This window comes from Nuphar pumila, chromosome 13 (genome assembly GCF_984573655.1).
Source record: "Nuphar pumila chromosome 13, dmNupPumi1.hap1.1, whole genome shotgun sequence".
NCBI classification, from domain to species: Eukaryota; Viridiplantae; Streptophyta; class Magnoliopsida; order Nymphaeales; family Nymphaeaceae; genus Nuphar; species Nuphar pumila.
In genome coordinates this window covers 78,473,919-78,495,106 of record NC_143261.1, presented here as the reverse complement: position 1 = coordinate 78,495,106, position 21,188 = coordinate 78,473,919, and the positions used below count along the sequence as shown (strand labels likewise).

Sequence of the window (21,188 nt, the reverse complement as noted above, 5' to 3'; positions counted from 1 at the left end):
GAAAAGGGGCACAGCCCTTTGCTGAAAACGAGAAAGGCAGGGGCTCTGCCTCTGCCGACAACAAGATCGAGGCAGGGGAGGCTTCGCCCCTTGCTGAGAAACCAAAGGAGGCAGGGGGAGCCTCGCCCCCTGCCGGCAAAACACAAGGCAGAGGGGCGAAGCCCCCTGCCAGGAAACACAAGAAGGTAGGGGCGGAAAACCACAGGAGGCAGGGGGCAAAACCCCCTGCTGAAAAAAAACAGCAAAAGGCAGGGGCTTTGTCCCCTGCCGGGAAAACAAGAAAGAGGCAGGGGCTCCGCCCTTGCCGGAAAAATCCACAAGAGGCAGGGGGCGGAGCCCCCTGTCTGAAAAGCGAGTCGACACAGGGAGCGACTCCCTGCCAGCAAAATGAAAGAAGAAGGGGGAGAAGAAGCGGCAGATGGGCACGCACTTGGGCTGCCAGCGGTAGGTGATCGGACGCAGGGCGAGAACGAAGGGTGCTAGAGCGGAAGGCGGTGGCGGTGGGTTGCTGGCGCCTTCGCTGCAGAGAGAAGGAAGAAGGTGGTGGTCGGCGGCTTCGATCGCCGGTGACTGTGGCCGTCAGTGGCTGCAGGGGGAGAGAGTAGTGATCGCCAGGTGGAGGGAAGGTCGCCGACGTGTGGGGGAGGGGCTCGATGGATGTCCCTCCCCTGCGTGCTTTATTGTTTTAAAGCATGCAGTCAGTGGTAGCAAGGCGGTGCCCGACCCGACTACATGTTTGGATCCGGGTCGGGTCCGAATTCAGATCCAACATTTTTTTTTACGGGTTTTAGATCCTACCTTCCTTAAAATAATTTCGTCCGCGAAATTTCTATTGCATCCATTGGTCAAAATACGTGTCAGGTCACTTAGGGAATCCATCACGAATCCCCGTTGTTCTGACCATTCGTCAACAGAATCTTCGTTCGAGTTCCTTACCATCCTTGAAGTAAACAGGGGATACCAATGGTCAAAAATCTCAGGAAACTCGAGATAGAAGCCAAAAACATATCTACTATTCATGTGTAACATGAGTAGTTTACAAAAACTCAGCAATGCTGGTACATAAGTGTGATCATCGCAAAATTTTTCCTGTCGTTTCTCTTTTCCTTTCTCTTCGCCTTTCTAGCCTCTATTCCCTTTTTGAAGGCGAATAGAAGATAGAAATGAGGAGAAAATGAAGAAGAGAGAGGAACTCTTTTGCGAAGGTCTCACTTGACCTTAATTTTGAAAATATTTAGGAAAATAACTCGCCTCCGTTTTGAAATTTTTGTGGGAAAATTGAGAGATGGGATTCGCTCGTCGGTACGAGGTTCGACCGTTCCTGGCGCCTTTACCAGGGGTAATCAAACCAAGGATCGAATTTATGCCTTTTTGCTTTGCCTAAATATTATCTAAGAATTTATTCTAAGTCTAAATGCACAAAGAATCATGCTTGTGTAATGTAAATGCAAAAATGTATGCTTTTGAGAAAACACTTTTGGAAATCTGAGATTTTCCAAGAGAAAATGTGATGATGGAATGAAGAAATGATTTCTGAATAGTTGAATCTAACTTAGAACTTGAGATAGATCAGAAAAGATGTTTGAAGTTCTAAGTCTTTGAAATAATCAGAGTTGGGAAGATAAATCTTCAATTGAAAAGAATGTTTTGAGGATAAAGTTTCAGAATCAGAAATGGACTTTAAATTTGAATTTTGAACCTGGGATTTGAAGTGGATTTGAATTCCAGATTTAAAGTTGGAAATCAGGACGGGGTTTGGATTTGAGAAATCCAAATGGAATTCAAAAATAGAAATGGATTTAAAAAGTACAGATGGGATCTGAAATTGGATTTGAAATCTGGAAATCAAGATAGATTTGGATTTGAAATCTGGAACCTAAATGGAATCTGGATCTGAAGTCTGAGATCCAAAGATGGGGTTGAATTCTAGAATCCTAAGTGGAATTGGATCCGAAGTCTGAGATCCAAAATGAAGTTGATTTCTAAGATCCTAAATGGAATTGGATCAGAAGTCTAAGATCCAAAATGAAGTTGAATTCTGGGATCCTAAATGGAATTGGATCTGAAGTCTGGGATCCAAAATGGAGATTGGATTTGGAAATCTGGATCCCTAAATGGGGTTGAATTCTAATTTTAGAATTTGGATTTTGAAAGTCCAAATATGGGACTTTTGAAGATGGATCTGGGTTTTTTAAAACGCAAATTGAATTTAAAGCTTTTTGAGATTCAGAATGAATCTCAAAACTTTGATTTGAGGATCAAGACTCGATAGAAGATGGCGAGGCCAAGGATGGATAACCAATGATGAAAAAAAATGGATCCTCTCTTCTTCTTTGTTGTTTTCTTTATATAGAGAGAGGAGAAGCGCCGAAAGGGGAAGCAGTTGGGGATCAATGGTTGAGGAAGAGGCAATCCCCGATCGAAGGGTGGATTGAGCGAGAGGGGAAGCGATGGAGATCAGAGGGGTTGTTGGTGATGAAGGGTGATCTGCGAAGAGGGCAGGCCGTTGGAAATCAAAGGTTGAGATGAAGGATGAAGGTGGATGGTCTGGAGATGGGGAGAGAGGGCGAGACAGGGACACATAGAGTGAATCGGAGGGCGAGACCGAGACGGAGAGAAAACGAGCGAGACAGTTGCAATTTTTTATGATTTTTCAAAAAGCGGGTTCTCCGATTTTTCAAAACAAGGTTCAAAAAAAAAACTTTTTCTAAAAGAGGTTTTCGCAATTTCCCTTGTATTTTGAATTTTTTGTTCATTTTCTTGGTATTTTCTAATTTTTTTGTTATTTTTTTGAAATAAAACTCTAAAATTTACGAGAAAACAAAGGATTTTCGACATATTTTTGTAAAATTTGAAAACATTTACAAAAGAAGGGTTTTTCGAGAATTCAAAGCTATTCTCTGAAAAATTCTTAAAAAAAAACGGGTTTGGATTCAGAATTTGAGAAAATTTTCGAGTTTTGAACCGAGAAATATGGAGCAGTGAATCCAAACGGATGCCGGATGGACTGTCCGAGTCATTCCAAACTATTTTTGGTATTTTTTGTATTTTAATTTGAGAATTGGACAACGTGGCTCAGATTTGGATTTTGAATTGGATCCGGATCCGAAATTGAGTCAGATATAGAAAATTGATTTGATTCCAGTAAATTCACGCAATAAACTGGAATTTTGAGTGAAAATGACTCAATTATACTCCGAAAACGGGAGCCAAGGGCAGAAAGGGAATATTTACAAAGATTTTGAAAAAATTGGGGTGTTTACAATAAGTGGAACGTGTCAAGCCATTTAGCTTAACGATGTAAAAATACAGCGATAAAGCAAGAGGAAATGTATACTCACCGCGATGCGGATGCTCAATGGTCAAGAATCCTTGCTTCCCTTAGCTCTGATACCAATCTGTAACGCCCCAAAATTTCAAACTTGCGAACCTTTCAGAAAACAGGCAAGAGACTAGAAAAAATCTCTTTCCTTCAGAGTTTGTTTATGAAATCAGCGGAAGATTATTCTTTTGTTGAATTCAGAAAGGCAAGCTGACAACTTTCGGCACGTTAGCTAAAACAACCAAAACTCACAAAATTCGGATATCCAAAGGAAAATCCGTAACAAAACCCAAAAACGTCTAGGATGTGAGCTAAGAGAAGGAAAAAGAAGAAGTCATCTTGTCATCGCACCATCGCCCGTGGTGTACCTAATTATCACATGTACTCATAGAATGGGTTAGTTTCGCGAAAAACTAGTAGGTGCACAAGCGAGACTACAGGAAACTGAATTAAGTACATTTAATTCAGTATGCTAAGCAGTTTAAAGCAGATATGCAGTTAAACAGTTAAGCAGTGCAAACAGGTAAGTAGTGTAAGCGGTGCAAGCAGGTAAGCAGTTCAAAGCAAGTAAGCAGCGCAACTATCAAAACGTAGCAAGACGATTCATTTGATCGTAAGTTGTGAACTACCACGCAATAAGCTTGTTTTCGTTCCTAGAACGGGGTCTCTGCATTTAATCATTATCCGGTCATCGTTTGTCGCTCTCACTATTTCTAACAAACTCTTTGTCCTGAACAACCTTAATTAATTCTCATCTCTCAAGGCCTTACGCGGTCAACTGACACATGTTATGACTCACTTAAGGTGTCATACTTTCAGAAAAAGCCCACCCTTCTATAGAAGGTCCAAAACATGATCATATATTATGTATATATATTTATTTATAATGATGTAATAGATAAATACCCTTTAGGGGTATTTTTGTCATTTCAATGCTTATAATAGACTGTGCCCATTAGGGGCACATTAGTACTTTTACTTTATTCTTTTTTTTGTCCTTTTCTATTTTTATAGAGACTAATTGGTCAAATACCAAATAGAGTTGTTGGGTTCTTTCTTGACTAGTCAACATAGAGTTCACTAGTCAATAGAGCTATTGGAACAGTCCAACAACTCTATTGAGATCTCTTTCTTTCTTGTATGTGTATAAATAGGGGCTTTTATCCCCTTTCATTTCTTAATGCTTCTCGTAAGCATTCATGCTCATTAAATTGTATAATTTTTATATTCTTGTGTTCTTTTTTAATTCCTTTATGTCTTGTATGTACTTAGTGCTTGTGTAGTGCCTTAGTGCTCTTGGATTGTTACTTAGTTGGACTTATGAATGTGCACGTTTACTTTGTGTTTATGACAAGCCCTTAGAGGTTTTTTTTGTATTTTTGCATATTTTATTATTTGGTATCAGAGCCAATAAATCTTTCTTGGTCTTGTGCTTTTTTTTGGGTCTTGGGATCCTTTGGTTCAAGTTCGTGCTTCGTGAATGATTTGTGATCGTTGTGTGGCTTGGATTCAAGGGAAATCTTGACTCAGTATGTATATTAAACCTTTAGTGTTATTTGAGTTATCTATCTCATGCATTATGCATGAGAAAACACTCATTTTTTTCTTCTCTTTAAAAAAATATTTGTTATTTTTGTTAAAAACTAAAATCTCTAAATGTTTTTCAAATTATTGTTGGTTTTATTTTTATTAAATGTTTTACAAGGTTTATAATATTTGTTTGATATTGTGAAATGATATATGTGTACGCTTCCATGCGATCTAGTTTGAATCTTAAATTTTTTTTGAACTCGCTTTATTTAAAATGTATGTATATGATATAGTAGTTTTTTAGCATGTGTTGTTGGCATTTAGATGCTTTATTCAAACATTTCATTGGGACAAATGTCAAATCGTGTTCGTATTTATTGTTGTATTGGACTTTGTTTTGGGTTGTTTTAAAAAATTATCAAATATTTTTAAAATTATTTGAAATATTTTTTTTTAAATGGTTTTGTGTGTCATTCACAAGTATGATTTTATGAGATTTTGCTTAACTTGTGTTTGAAATTTTCTTTTTTCTTTTCTATTTGATTTATTTTTTTGTGAAACATAAAATATTTTATGAAGTATTAAAAATTATATGTGGTTAGGATCTTAGTGATCATGGATACCTTGCTATTTTTGAATTTTGAATGAATAATTTGTATATTGATATATGATCCTTGTGCACTTGTGATTGTCTTACATGTTGAATGAAATTATTTATTCGTGCATAAGGTATTGAGCATGATTTCTTATGGGAACCATTCACTTTTATAAATACCTTTTAAATATGTTTTTTTTAATTATTAAAAATAGTTATGCTATTGGGTGTTTCTCTTGTTGGCCCTTTTGTGGTCCTTGTGATTGTATTATTGTCTTAGTCTTATGGCTTTTTAATGAACATTATCTTACATGTTTTGCATGGAATTTAAATATTATATTTTTTTGCATACTTAGTTTTAATAAAATATTAATTTGAGAATTATGAGAATCTTCTTTGTGTTTGCCCTTTGTAGGTGTTATAAGTATTTCTGTCGTGGTTCACTTTGGTAATTATCCATTATTGATTGACATGTTTGTTTGTAATTGAAGACTCTCATTGGTGGACATTTTATCTTATCGTATGATTGCATGTTTTTAATAAAAATTATTTGCTTCATGATACCTCACATGAGTTTTAAGTGTTATGTTTTTATTACATACTTAGGGTATTCAATAAAATATTATTTTTTATATTGTGATACTTCTTGTGTAGCCCTTTATGGGCTTTGTGAGAATGTTCTTTAGAGAACATTCTTTTTTTGTTTATCTACTTAATATTGGTGGACATTTTGGTTCGTGATTGAAGGCTCTATAATTGCATTACTTGGGGATTTCCTTGACTTGAAAATTTTTGTCTTACCAATTATTGTTCCTTGAAATGTGTCTTTCAAGTTTTTTTATTATTTGGCTTTGTATGTCCATCGCTTTTCTTTCGATATATCTATTATTATTTGTTTGGCCTTATCGTGGTGAGTTGTATACACTTCTATGTTGTAGGACCAAATTTAGTTGTTGAGGTGGGTTATGTGTGCACCTCTCTCTTCTTGTTCGTATAGATTGCCAAATGATTTGGTTATGACTAATTGAAAAGAAGTCGTTATTGGGTCTTGGACCCAACTTGTGTATGTACAGGACCCGACCCGATCCATGTACTGAACCGGGTCAAGATCCAGTTATTATGTAATGTAATTTAAGATGTTGCTAGAGGGTATTTTCGTACCCTAAAATTATGTTCTCAATATATTATTAATACATTGATAGACGCAGACTGAGGCTCTGACGTCTTTTCTTCCTGCAGCCTCTTCTTCCATTATTTTGTTCCTTCTTTTCCTACACAGCTGAACGTGAAGACTCCTTTTCTAATATAGTATCAGAGCAGCGTGACTTCTAGGTGTGAAGAGTTGTCTCGGCTTCACTCTGTCAACGTGAAAAGTCGACTTTCTCTCCTCGTCGACAGGTTATTCTCCTTTTTCTTTTTGTGTCAAGTTATTCTTCTCTAGCTTCTATCGCAGATCTGAATCATATTCAGTCTGCTGTCACCTAGTGGATTCTGTTTCTAACTATCTTCCTTTTTCGCAAAAGTCAAAGCCGAGTCCTATTCTCTCACGTGATCTGCCTAATCACGTGAACCTGGCCCTTCTTCCTTTGTTTTACTTTCTAACTCTTCACGTGATTTGCTTAGGCACGTGAATCTGATTCTCTTTCTCCTGTATCACGCAAAAGCCGAGCTTCCCTTTCTACTCCTTTTATTCTTTATACTTGCTGGTTATCTGTCCTTTCTCGTTTCTTTTGTCCACACGAGCTCTTTATTATTTGCCTCACATAACTGAATATTATTTCAGATCTACTGTGTGCCTTACACAATTCTGAAATAGTATATACGATCATCTATTTCATTTTCTATTTGAATATTATCTCATTCCTGTCAAACTTTTATTCTTTGTCATAACTTTCTTTCATATCTCTGTGTCGATTTCTGTCATAATTTACTTTCTTCTCAAATGGATTCCCCTCATCCGCAGTCAGGCCTCTCTTCTAACTTTCTCGGTCAACTAGTCTCTGAAAAACTGAATAATTCCAACTTCTTAACCTTGAAAAGACAGATTGTTCCGTTTATAAGGAGTCAGGACCTCTCTGGTCATCTGGATGGATCGGTCCCACCTCCTCCAGAGTTCACTTCGCAGGAAAAGACGGACGATAAAGGGGCACAATCTATTGTTCTTCTCAAGAATCCAGAATATGCTACTTGGATGAAAAGGGATCAATCGTTAGTGGCCTACATCACTTCAACTCTCTCACAAGAGGTTCTTGTAGCCATTCCTGATGATTGTTCAGCCAAAGAGCTGTGGGACAAGCTAGTTAAGACATATTCGCAGATCTCTGAGGCGAGAATCACGTTTCTCAAGCGAGAATTTCAAATGTTGAAGAAAGATTCCATGTCTATTATGGAATACCTGAAGAAAATGAAAGGCATCACGGATCAGTTGGCTATTGTGGGGTGTCTCGTCAATGAAAGGATAAGGTACAACAAACTTTGAGTGTGTTGGGGCTAGATTATCATGTTATGACGATGACTTTATTATGTTTACGAGAACTTCCAAAGTTTGAAGACCTTCGTGCCAAACTATTGCAATATGAAATGACTCTGAAAGGATCTTCTGAAGACATTCATGGGCATTCAGGAACCCAAGATGTGCTGGCCACGGGAATGACTTATGGTAGAGGTAGAGGAAATTTCTTTCGAGGAAAGGGAGGCCAAGGGAGAAATACTTTTGGAGGTCGTGGTATACTTCCAACGCCCAATATACAAGGACAAAGGCCCATTCCCACCTGCTTTTTATGTAATAAGAAAGGGCATATTAAAGCAAATTGTTGGTTCAACTCTCAAAACAAGGGAAAAGCTCCACAAGCAGAAGCTAGGAGGGATGGAGAAGTAAAAGAGTTGTTGTTGGCAGCCTTGGCAGGCTTGAATATGAAGCAAAATGATAAAGGCACTTGGTATGTCGACTCCGGAGCAGCGACTCATGTCACGGGTGATGCAGGTAAACTGTTGAATCTCTCTCCTTATGTTGGTAAGAATAGCATAGTCACGGGAGACAGTTCTCATCATTTTATGTCACACATTGGAAATGCCATTATACCCATGTCCAAGTCCTCTCTTAATCTTCCAAATTTTATTCATGCTCCTAATATTCAGAAGAACATTGTTTCTGTCTCAAAACTTGTTGACGATGTTAATGCTTCAGTTAAATTTACTCCCTCTTCTGTTTATGTTAAGGATCTTTGCACGAGGAAGACATTCGCTGAGGGAAAAAGATGGGGCAACATGTACATCTTTTAAGAAGATCCTTCATCTGTTCATTCTGACTATTCATCCTTGGAGCCTCACCAACATCAATTTCTCGCTCCTTCTGAGTTTGTGTTTGCCATTTTTTAATGTAATAAGCCAAGACTTTGGCATAGTCGTCTGGGTCATTGTGGTTGTCATTTTATTGAAAAACTTGTCTCGAATAATCTCATTCTTAAGTCCAGTCTGAGTTCAGAAGTTATTGATATAAAGTGTTCTAGTTGTCATTTATGTAAGAGTTGTGTTTTGCCATTCAATTACATTAATAAGAGAGCTTCAAGGCCCTTTGAGGTCATATGTTCTGATGTCTGGGGTCCTCCCCCAATTGCTTCTCTTTCTGGCAGTAAATATTATCTCATTTTCGTTGATAGTTATTCACGTTATACTTGGATATTTTTCATGAAGCATAAATCAGAAGTTTTTGGATTGTTTCAGAAATTTCATTCATTTGTTCAAAACCATTTCTCTACCAACATTCTCAATTTTCAATATGATGGAGGAGGTGAATTCGCCTCTAGTGACTTTGTTAGTTTTCTTCAACATAATGGGATAAAGAGAAGAGTGTCTTGCTCACATACACCTCAACAAAATGGGATTGCTGAGAGGAAGCATCGACATATTGTTGAGAGTGCAATAAGCATGATGCACGGGAGCAATCTTCCTATAGCACTATGGACTGAAGCCTTTCATTCCACAGTTCATGTGATAAATCGACTGCCCATGACCATTTTAGAAAATAAGTCACCATATTTTTCTTTATTTGGCATACAACCCGATTATAATGAATTACGTGTGTTTGGGTCTATTTGCTATGTTCACATTGGTAGCTCATTAAGACATAAGTTTCAAGACAGCCTTAAAGTGCAGGTTTATGGGATATGCTGAAGACTACAAAGGGTATAGGTGTTATGATCCATTGAGTAAACGCGTCAAAATATCGAGAAATGTAGTTTGATGATCAGCCGCCTAATTCAAGTCTTCATGTTGTTAACTCAAGTCCCAGTGTTAGGTATACTACCCATGGTTAAATTCAGAACTCTTCTCCAGTGCTAAGGAAGATTGCCCAGCAGACTGCAGCCAAAAGGAGATATATGAAGAATCAGCAAATGCAACTCAAATAGAAGATATTGTCACACAAAACTTGGAGTCAACAAGGTATAAGGGTGTTGTATACACCCGGCGAGAGAAAGAGCCCTCATCCATTCCTTGTAGAGATACGGGTCCTTCTGACCCTGCTCCACAGATGATGGATATCAGAAGATCCTCACGGATTCGACATCCGCTTGATAGGTGGGTAAGCTATAAAAAAATTTCATTGGATTTTCAGCTATTCTTGACGTCCATAAATAAAGAGGATGAGCCTCTTTTGTTCTATCAAGCTGCAAGTTCTAGAAGATGGGTCGAAGCAATGAATGAAGAAATGGAAGCCTTACATGAATGTGGGACATGGGAGATTGTGCCTAGACCACTAAATAGAAATGTCGTTGGGTCAAAATGGGTATACAAGATAAAGTATAAACCAGATGGAAGCATCGAAAGGTATAAAGCTAGACTTGTTGCCAAGGGATTCACACAAGAACAAGGACAAGACATCGATGAAACTTTCAGTCCTGTGGTTAAGATGGGAACCATTCGTATTGTGTTGAGTCTAGCCATTGAACATGAATGGACATTGAACCAGTTAGATGTAAAAAATGCATTTTTACACGGGGATTTAAAAGAGGAAGTCTACATGAAACAACCCACTGGGTATGCAGAACGAGACGCCAAGCAGTATGTATGCAAACTAAAAAGGGCACTCTATGGATTGAAACAAGCTTCTCGTTCCTGGTTCGAGAGTTTTTCACTAGAGATACAAAGGCATGGCTTTTCTCGGTCCTTTCTTGATCACTCGTTATTCATTCACAATGAACGAGATGTCACTACTCTTCTATTGATATATGTAGATGATATCATCATCACAGGGAACTGCAAAAGTCACATTGAGGAAGTAAATAAGTTATTAAATCAGAGATTCAAAATGAAAGTTTTCGTGGAGCTGCGGTATTTTCTTGGGGTGGAAGTTGATAAAAGATGTGATACACTCACACTTACTCAACACAAATACACGAACATTCTCAGCGGGGCAGGCATGACAGATTGAAGCCATTAGCAACTCTAAGTGCCATTCATCAGAAACTGAGTTCTAAAGAAGGGGATATATATGGAGATCCCACTAAGTATCGTAGCATAGTTGGCATGCTACAATACCTGACTTTTACTAGACCTGATATAGTGTATTCGGTTAATCAAGTGTCTCAGTTTATGCATGAACTTCATACGTCGCATATGGAGGCAGTCAAACGAATACTTCGTTATCTGAAAGGTACCATTGGTGATGGGCTGGTATACAAGAAAAGTGAATTAGATCCAGGCGGCGGCCATGAGATCATTATTTATGCTGATGATAATTGGGCAAGTGATCCAGATGAACGACGATCAGTATCTGGTTATTGCAGCTTCATTGGATCGAACATGGTATCTTGGAGCAGTAGAAAACAGAAGGTGGTTGCTAGGTCAAGTATTGAGGCTGAATACAGGTCGATGGCAGCTGCCACTGCTGAAGCCACATGGATAAGGCATCTCCTAACCGAAATGGGAGAACCAATTGTTCGGTCACTGCTACTGTGTGACAATCAAAGTGTCATCAATATGTCTTTCAATCTCATTCATCATAGTCGAGCAAAGCATATTGAGATAGATCAACATTTTGTTAGGAAAAAGGTTTAAGAAAAGGAGATTGAGCCCATGTTTGTGCGAACTGAAAAGCAAGTTGCTGATATTTTCACCAAAGGGCTGACAAAGGATAAATTTTGGTTTCTAAAAGGCAAGTTGTTCATGGTCCGGGACCATGCACAACTTGAGGGAGGCTGAAAAGAAGTCGTTATTGGGTCTTGGACCCAACTTGTGTATGTACAGGACCCGACCTGATCCATGTACTGAACCGGGTCAAGATCCAGTTATTATGTAATGTAATTTAAGATGTTGCTAGAGGATATTTTCGTACCCTAAAATTATGTTCTCAATATATTATTAATACATTGATAGACGCAGACTGAGGCTCTGACGTCTTTTCTTCCTGCAGCCTCTTCTTCCATTATTTCGTTCCTTCTTTTCCTACACAGCTGAACGTGAAGACTCATTTTCTAATACTAATGGTTGATTGACTTATGGTTCTATGAGTGTGTTGTATCACTCATTTGTTTCTTGTACACATCGATGTTGTGGAGTTACGGTTAGCCGTTGAGGTGAGTTATGTGTGCACCTCATGTCATCTTATCAATCTAGATTCTCAGGGGTTACGAGTGACGTGTTGTAACAACTCCAACTCATACCCCTTAAAAAGTGCGGATTTTTTTTTTAAACTATTGTGGAAATCTTCCTAGAGACCCGGAGCCTTTATAGTTTCACTCACAACCGGATAACTTTGTTAAATTATGTAATCAAACTTGTAATTTCGTATATATATTTTATATATATAAGGTAATACATATACATATATATAATATATGTATATGTATTTACCAATTATATATATAAAATATATATAGTCATAGTAAGGGTAGTTTAGGAATTTTACACATTCTTTTTCAAGAATATGTTTTTTTTGTATTTTCTTTTTTCTTTTTCTTTTTGTATTTTTGTTTTTTGCATTTAATGCATTGTACATGCATTGGGAGGGGCCCAACCCACTAGTCGTTGGACCCCTCCAACGGTCACAAATGTGACCGTTGGAGGGGCTCCAACGACTATGTGGAGCCCCTCCCAAGGCCTCCTCCAAGCCCTATTTATATGGGCAGCTCCTCTTGTATTTTCTCAAGGGATTTGGGATTATAGCCCAACCTCTTTAGTGTTTATGAAACTTATGGGTGCAAGTGCACATTTGTGATTCGGTGTGTTGTGTTGTGCACAAGTGTTCTTGGGTGTGTATGTTCACACATTTATTCTTAAGGTTGTTGTGTTATCGACTAAAGTATCTTGTTGAAGATACTTTCACATGGTATCAGAGCCTCGTTGAAGAAGAAGAATTGCGACTCGCCTTCTTTTGCATTCCTCGGGAAGCGTGCCTTCAAGTTTTTTGAAATCAAAGAGGATCATCTTCTTCGAGCAATATTTTAGGAGCTCCTTTTGTCAAGAAAGACGCAAAAAGTAATTAAGGTACATACTATCTCTTGCATTCTTTCCTCTCTAATGGGCGAAAAAGACTCCCATTTCTCTCTTGGGTTTAAGCTTAATGGCTCAAACTATCATGTTTGGGCCGGTAATATGGAAGCCCATATTAAAGGAAAGGGGCTTTGGGGTTACGTTTATGGATCCATACCGGAACCGGAACCCAAAATTACCATTGTTGAAGGAGGTGATATTAAGATTCTTGAAGGGGATGAAAGACAAAAGGCCCTTGAAGAGTATTCTATGAAACATGATGATTGGGAAATGAAGAACTTCAAGATATTATCTTGGATTTTCTCATCCGTTGAGACCAAGATAAATGCCAACATCATCAAATTTAAAAGGGCTTCCGAAGCTTGGGTATATCTTGAGAAAATGTACACCTCAAGAGATCTATCCCACAAGTACTTTCTTCAAAAGAGGGCTTTAACTCTCCAACAAAATGACATGACCATTCGGGAGTACTTTGCCGAATTATCCTCTATTTGGGACGAGCTTGCAATTCTTGAACCTAAATGGAGTGGTGAGGCTATCGAATTAAGGCACAAACAACTTGAAGAAGACCGGTTCTTCAATTTTTTAAATGGCCTTAGACCCGAATTTGAACAAGTTCGGTCCTCTCTTCTCTCCGCCTTCACATCCCCCTCACTCGAAGATGTTATCACCAAGCTAAGTGGTGAAGAAACCCGTATGGGGATTGGCAAAAATAACCCTAGCATTCTTATTACTTCTTCTACTCAAGAAGATGGTGAAATGGCTAATGCCGTGTCAAGACCGGGAAATAACATGAGGACCTATAGACCTCCTCATTTCAAGAATCAAGGTCAAGGAGGAAATGATCGGTATGGCAAAAGAGACTATAGCAAAGTAACTTGCTATCATTGTAAAGAACCCGGACATATCAAACCCTTGTGTCCTAAATGGAAGAAATTGATTGCAACGGCTATGGCATCTCAAGTTGAAGAACGACCCCCTTTATCAAGTGAGTCTCTTTCTCTTCAACAAATCGTGGAAGCCCTACAATCTCTTCTCAAGGGAGGTACTTCCGGAGCCGCTATGTCATCCTCTTCCTCCGGTAAGACATCTTGGCTTTTAGATTCCGGGGCATCCTTTCACATGACCCCTAGTTATTGCACTCTTTCAAATTTTTCTAAAAGTGCTTTTCCATCCTTTGTATCAACCGCGGACGGTACATCTCTTGAGATTAAAGGAATAGGTAATTTTGAAAAACAAGACTTCTTTGTTCCAAAAATTCGTTTTATCCCAAACCTTAACCTAAATCTTCTTTCCGTTTCCCAACTCTCGGACCATGGTTGCGATATAAAATTTTCTTCTAATAAATGTTGGATACAGGATCGCCAGTCCGGGAGATTGATTGGGGAAGGCTCTAGAAGAGGAGACCTCTACTACGTAGATTTTCTTCAAGTTCCCAAGAGTCAAATTTGCAACGTCGTCCAAAACAAAGACATTCATGTATGGCATAAGAGATTGGGTCATCCCAATATTGTTAAAATCTCGTATTTGCCTTTTGTTAAACATCTTTGTAAAAGTGACTTTTTGTGTAATGAATGCATTCTTGGGAAAATGAAATGTTTGCCCTTTCCTCAAAGATCCATGTTTACTACAAAACCATTTGAAATTGTCCATTCCGATGTATGGGGACCGGCTCCGGTAATGTCTAAAGGAGGTTTTTTATATTATGTAATCTTTGTGGATGACTATACTAGGTTTTGTTGGATCTATTTCCTTAAACATAAACATGAAGTTTTTTCAACCTTTAAAAATTTTCACATGATGATTTCAAATCAATTCAATGGATCTTTAAAAATTTTTAGGTCTGACTCTGGAGGAGAATACCTCTCAAATGAATTTAAGGGTTATCTTGAAAATTTTGGAATTCTTCACCAAAAATCATGTCCAAAAACCCCTCAACAAAATGGGTTAGCCGAACGAAAACACAGGCACATCATTGAAACAACTAGGACTTTGCTCATTTCTCAAAACATTCCAAAAAATCTTTGGGCTGAGGCAGCTCTTACCTCTGTCTATCTCATAAACCGACTTCCATCGAAAAATTTAAACAAAATTTCTCCCTTTGAAAAACTGTATGATAAGGAACCTGATTATAGCAGGTTAAGGGTCTTTGGGTGTAAGTGTTTTGTTCTTACTGATAAGAATGACAAACTTTCTCCAAAGGCCATTCCTTGTGCCTTTCTTGGCTATTCTGAAACCCAAAAGGGGTTTCGTTGTTATGATATCAAAAGTGATAAGTTGTATGTTTCCAGGAACGTGAGTTTTTTGGAAAATGTTAGTGGATTTGAAAGTTGTGACCCCCATAATGAAAATATGGATTACTCTTTTTTATTTGATTTACTGAATAAGGACGATGATACTAGTGATAATGAGTCAGATCAAGATAACCCAAATGAACTTGAAACCGAGGAAAACATCTCCTTGTCCCCTTCGTCACATCAACCTATTGAATTACCTAGAGACCCTATCACCTACTCTCATAGAGATCAAAACAACTTTAGGAGTGCTCTTGACAGATATAATGATGCCAGTTCCAGTGTAGAAGGCCTCCTTCTAGGTTCATTTCCTATGACTCTTTCTCACCAAGATATAGAGCTTGCCTTAGTGCCATCCACTCTTATATAGAACCTAGAAATTTTGAAGAAGCACGTAAAAGCCCTGAATGGATTAATGCCATGGACAATGAACTTGAGGCTCTGAGAAGAGCCAAAACCTGGGAATTCCAAAATCTTCCTAAAGGCAAGAAAACAATAGGGTGCAGATGGGTTTTCAAAGTAAAAACTAAAAGTGATGGATCCCTTGAAAGGTATAAAGCTCGCTTGGTTGCAAAAGGATATAGTCAAGAATATGGTATTGACTATGAAGAAACTTTTGCTCCTGTAGCTCGTATGGTCACTGTTCGATGTCTTATAACCGTTGCCTCTATCAACAAATGGAACATCTATCAAATGGATGTGAAAAATGCTTTTTTAAATGGCGATTTAATCGAAGAAGTCTACATGGATGCTCCTCCTGGAATGGAGACTCCTAAGGGAAAGGTGCTTCGTCTTCAGAAAGCACTCTATGGCCTAAAATAAGCTCCCAAGGCTTGGTATGATAGATTTAACTCTGTTATGATTGAGAATGGTTTTTCCTCTTGTTTTACTGACACTGCTCTATTTGTTAGAAAATCCAATGCAGGGATTGTTATTTTACTTCTGTATGTTGATGACATGCTCATCACTGGGAGTGATTCTAACGGGGTTAAAAGTATAAAATCTATCTTAAAAGATAAATTTGAAATGTCTGACTTGGGTTTTTTAACTTATTTTTTGGGAATTGAAGTGGCATACTCTCTTCGAGGATATTTCTTATCTCAAACTAAGCTTGCTTCTGAGATCATTGACAGGTCAGGTATTACAGATGAGAAGCTGTGTGAAACTCCTGCGGTAGTAGGAGCAAAGATGAAAATTGATGATGGAGTTCCCCTATTGGATCCTACACCTTACAGACAGCTTGTAGGGTCCTTGATGTATCTGAGTATTACCAGACCAGATATATCCCATGCAGTCCATACTGCAAGTCAATTTCAGCATGCGCCTACATCCGTTCACATGAGTGCCATCTTACGGGTCGTAAGATACATAAAGGGTACTCTAAATAAGGGAGTTTTTCTGTCCTCTTCCTCTGATTTAAAATTGATTGCTTATACTGACTCAGATTTGGGAGGTGACCCAAATAACCGTCACTCCACCACTGGTTTTTTTGTGTTCTTAGGAGACTCACTAATTTCGTGGAGATGCAAGAAGCAACAAAAGGTGTCGCTCTCCTCAACTGAAGCTGAATATCGTGCCATGGTCACTACTACCATGGAGATTGTTTGGATTCACCAACTGCTAGAAGACATGGGGATCAAAATTGAAGGACCCACCAAGCTATGCTGCGACAACAAAAGTGCAATCTACATTGCAAAGAACCACACCTTTCATGAGCGGACAAAACACATTGAAATGGACTGTCACTATGTTCGTGAAGCATATCTTCGAGGAGTTATCGACCTTCCTTATGTCACGTCCGAATATCAGTTGGCCGATTTCTTTACTAAAGCCCTGTGCGCTCCGCGGTTTAACTTCCTTCTTGGCAAACTATCGGTCATCTTGCCCTAAGTTTGAGGGGGGGTGTTAAATTATGTAATCAAACTTGTAATTTCGTATATATATTTTATATATATAAGGTAATACATATACATATATATAATATATGTATATGTATTTACCAATTATATATATAAAATATATATAGTCATAGTAAGGGTAGTTTAGGAATTTTACACATATTCTTTTTCAAGAATATGTTTTTTTTGTATTTTCTTTTTTCTTTTTCTTTTTGTATTTTTGTTTTTTGCATTTAATGCATTGTACATGCATTGGGAGGGGCCCAACCCACTAGTCGTTGGACCCCTCCAACGGTCACAAATGTGACCGTTGGAGGGGCTCCAACGACTATGTGGAGCCCCTCCCAAGGCCTCCTCCAAGCCCTATTTATATGGGCAGCTCCTCTTGTATTTTCTCAAGGGATTTGGGATTATAGCCCAACCTCTTTAGTGTTTATGAAACTTATGGGTGCAAGTGCACATTTGTGATTCGGTGTGTTGTGTTGTGCACAAGTGTTCTTGGGTGTGTATGTTCACACATTTATTCTTAAGGTTGTTGTGTTATCGACTAAAGTATCTTGTTGAAGATACTTTCACAAACTTGTTATACCACAAGGGATCTTACATTTATCATCCACATCATAGCAAGACAAATTTTATTAAATAAGTAAGAATAGTCTCGAGACAATTGCATAAGAAAAATCAGAGTGCATGAACAATTAAATGTAAAGAAAAGTAGAGCTACGTTGTCCATCTATGAAGTTGTCTAGCAAACGTGTAGCACTCGTACCTCTCCTCGAAGCGAGTCACTTCACTGATCTCCTGAGGCTGCGAAAATTACAAAAGTAGGTATGTCAGAAATTCGAGGAATTCTGTGTACGAATCCCTCTAGTGAAATAAATAAGCATAAAGAATACAGATAAGAATCTGTGTAATAATTTAGAGGAATACTATTGCAATAAGAATTTGGATCTCTCTCTCTCTCTCTCTCTCTCTCCCTTTCTCTCTCTCCTTTGTTCTGGAATCAAAGCAGAGAGAATATGTGGGTGGGAACTTTTGATTGTGTACAGGCAAAAGCATGCAATGCGCACACACGGGCATGTGCGTGCACACACACACATGAATTCCTAATTCTCATATATATGTATATTTTTTCAGTTGTATCTACTTGAAAATCACATCATTCGGCGTGAATTGATGATGTGCTTTCTAAGATGCTAGTGAAGCACAAATCATGAACCCTACATCCTAAAGCCAATGAATTACCAGACAATGTAACCCACAAGACCCTTCAACTAAACAAGTTTTCATTCTTTTGAAGACATTGCTTTGATTTTCTTCCGGTCAAGGTCCAAGATGATTTCTAGTATCTATAGTCAAGCTGTATTCTAGAAAAATGATATTTATGGATACAGATTTGTGTCTCTGTTCCCAACTATTTGTATGTATCATTCAAGAATTTCCATCGTGTCATGTTATTTCTTCAGGATATAGAGCTTTTTTCTCACGTTCATGTAAAGCTAAGGCTTCAAAGAAATGATGAGGATGGATTAAGGTCCTCAGTTCTTACCATCAAGCTGGAAAAGCTGAACTCTCGGCACAAAACTACAAGAGCCTTTGCCCCACGCTTCCCAAAGGTGAGGTCAACTGCATCAGTGTGGAAGTGAAACCATGATTAGATCAATCTTAACATTTCTTTGACAGGTAAAAGAAGAAGCATGGTGGTTAGTTCTGGGCAACACCACAACCTCAGAGTTATATGCTCTGAAGAGAGTGAGTTTGTCAAAGCCTGTGGTGACACACATGAATTTTCCATCAGAGCTGACTGATCTGAAGGTGATTACTAGTTCTAGCAGGAATCTTTCATATGATCATTTGGGATTACTAGTCAAACTTCATTACATGCCCAAGTTTTTCATTCATTCACAAATAGATTGGTCTCTCTGTTTCATTAAGGTTGGTTAGTCTCTTTAAATCTTGTTACATTTCATAAATATCGTAAGAGTGCTTGTTAGGTGTATTTTCTAGAGTTATTTATGACATCTGAGAAGCAATGACTTAGTATGAGCCATATCCAGGACATGTAATTTTGACCTTGTTATTGGCATCATATGTATAAATAGTGACCTAGGTGTTTTGTTGGCACAAGATGATTGCGTTACAATGTCCATACATTGCCCATTACGCTTGTGAAAGAAAAGGTCCTAGTGTTCTTTGCTTTGTAAAGAATGTGACCAAGCAACCTCTATACAGGCTACATGAATAACCCTAGATTCCCATTGTCTCATAATTACCTATTTCATTGTTTTAAATACAACTTTGACGTTTTGCTCTAATGCTGAAAATGGTTATGTTCCAGGGAGTGAAGCTTATTTTGATATCAGACTGTTACTTGGGGTTTGAACTGGAGTACAACATTGAAGAACAAATCTAGGTCCCCAATACATGCCAACTATTTGTACCATGTGGGGGTTGAGATTCTGGTTCATGTCCCAGTATACAAGCACCTTTCCAGAGTTCATCGTGGATGAACATGATCAATAAACACCCTCCAGCTGCACGATTTTTGACATTCACAAGGTTTCCGGCTCTCAGATTTACCAAACCTATATTGAATGGGGCTTCAGAGAATTCTTGGGGTCTATGTGGTGAAAAGTTAAGATACTCCCTCTGCCCCTCTTCGTTGCTCTTGTAAATAATCGACATTTTATTATTTGATGTCCTTGTTTTTCTTGTCCTTTCTCAAGATTTGGAGCACTTCTGCTTAGATTGCTAAATGAAGGTCTTCACTTAACAAGTTGCTTACAGAGGCTGATGAAAGCCCCATATTATAGAGTTGGTTGTCATTGAATTCCATAATCGCAATCTATAGTTATCAAAGGTTGGGCTGTGGCTGGCTGGTGAGGCCAAATTTTGAGAAAGCAGCAAAAACAAGATCTACACAACATGCTTACCATTTCATGTTAATTCAGCTTGATTCTCCCTATTAAAATTATGGATTAATATTTTGTCATGGCATCATAAGGTACAGCATCATAATTTTGATGGATTTGGACCTCATAGATGGGTTCTGGTCCAAATGTTAGGAATTGGCATTTGGATCATGTTTTTTTTAAAAATGATTGTAACTCTAAAAAACTCAGTTTGCCAAAATCCACCTGATGACCAAAACCGCAAATAGCCAACCACTTTAGAACCTTTTTACCTTTTGCATGTCCCAAACTCATGAAATTTGTGCTATGTTTTTTTCGTAGTCGTACAAAAAATATGTTATTTATGCGGTTTTTTCTATTAATCATAAAATCGTAAATACTTTAATAAAATTAAATATTTTATACTAAAGTTTAATAAAATTGTGTGATCATTTCTTTTTTTTTTAACCGTCACTAATGTGTCCATTTATTTTTTGTCCTCTTCATAAAGCACGTAAAAACAAGTTTTGTGAACCTCTTTATGATTGTAATTTTGTAAATGCTTTATACGAAAACAACCTTATTGCGATAAAATTGTATCACTTGTTGGTTAGTTTCAACTTTCACTTAAATTTAGAATCGTAACTTTTTTTTACGTGGACTTCACGAATTTGCATAAATTTATGTGCAATGTTTTTGTAAAATTGAAACTTCCAAAAATTACAAATATTTTTTCGCTTATATGTCAATATTTTACATAAATATATTTGTGAAATACCTCTCGCAAATATTTTACTTTTTTCATATACTTTTTGAGATTGCATAAATTTATGTGTGAAACTTCACTTAAAGAGAAACAACAAAATCACAAATCTCTTAAATATTTACAATGTGATTTTTCTTAATATTTGAGATTTTGTTGAATCATATATACTGCACTATCACTTACCACTAAATTTTGCAAATAGCCTATTATTCACTTACTGCATGATATTTGTGAATCTTCTTATATTGCATATATCATACTTTAATATTTATGAATTTATGATAAATATGTGATATTTCTTATTTTTTACAGATTTGTTGAATCATATATAATCCCGTTGTTGTCCCCAACCTGCTTATTTTTACTTAATCTAAGGTTTTTTTTGTCTTTTGTCTCCAACT

At 37.7% G+C, this 21,188-nt stretch overlaps 1 protein-coding gene across 4 annotated transcripts in view; it reads left to right on the top strand.

Annotated features, from left to right (window-relative positions):
* LOC149818818 (U5 small nuclear ribonucleoprotein helicase) overlaps positions 1-19,989 on the top strand; it is a 264,200-nt gene extending 244,211 nt beyond the window's left edge. For all 4 annotated transcript variants that reach the window (XM_089985540.1, XM_089985539.1, XM_089985538.1 and 1 more), the window contains 3 exons: positions 18,597-18,746; positions 18,814-18,945; positions 19,469-19,989. In XM_089985540.1, the coding sequence (XP_089841666.1) occupies positions 18,597-18,746; positions 18,814-18,945; positions 19,469-19,543 (357 nt within the window). In that variant the 3' untranslated portion in view covers positions 19,544-19,989. The remainder of the gene's footprint in view (positions 1-18,596; positions 18,747-18,813; positions 18,946-19,468) is intronic.
* Positions 19,990-21,188: the final 1,199 nt, after the last annotated feature.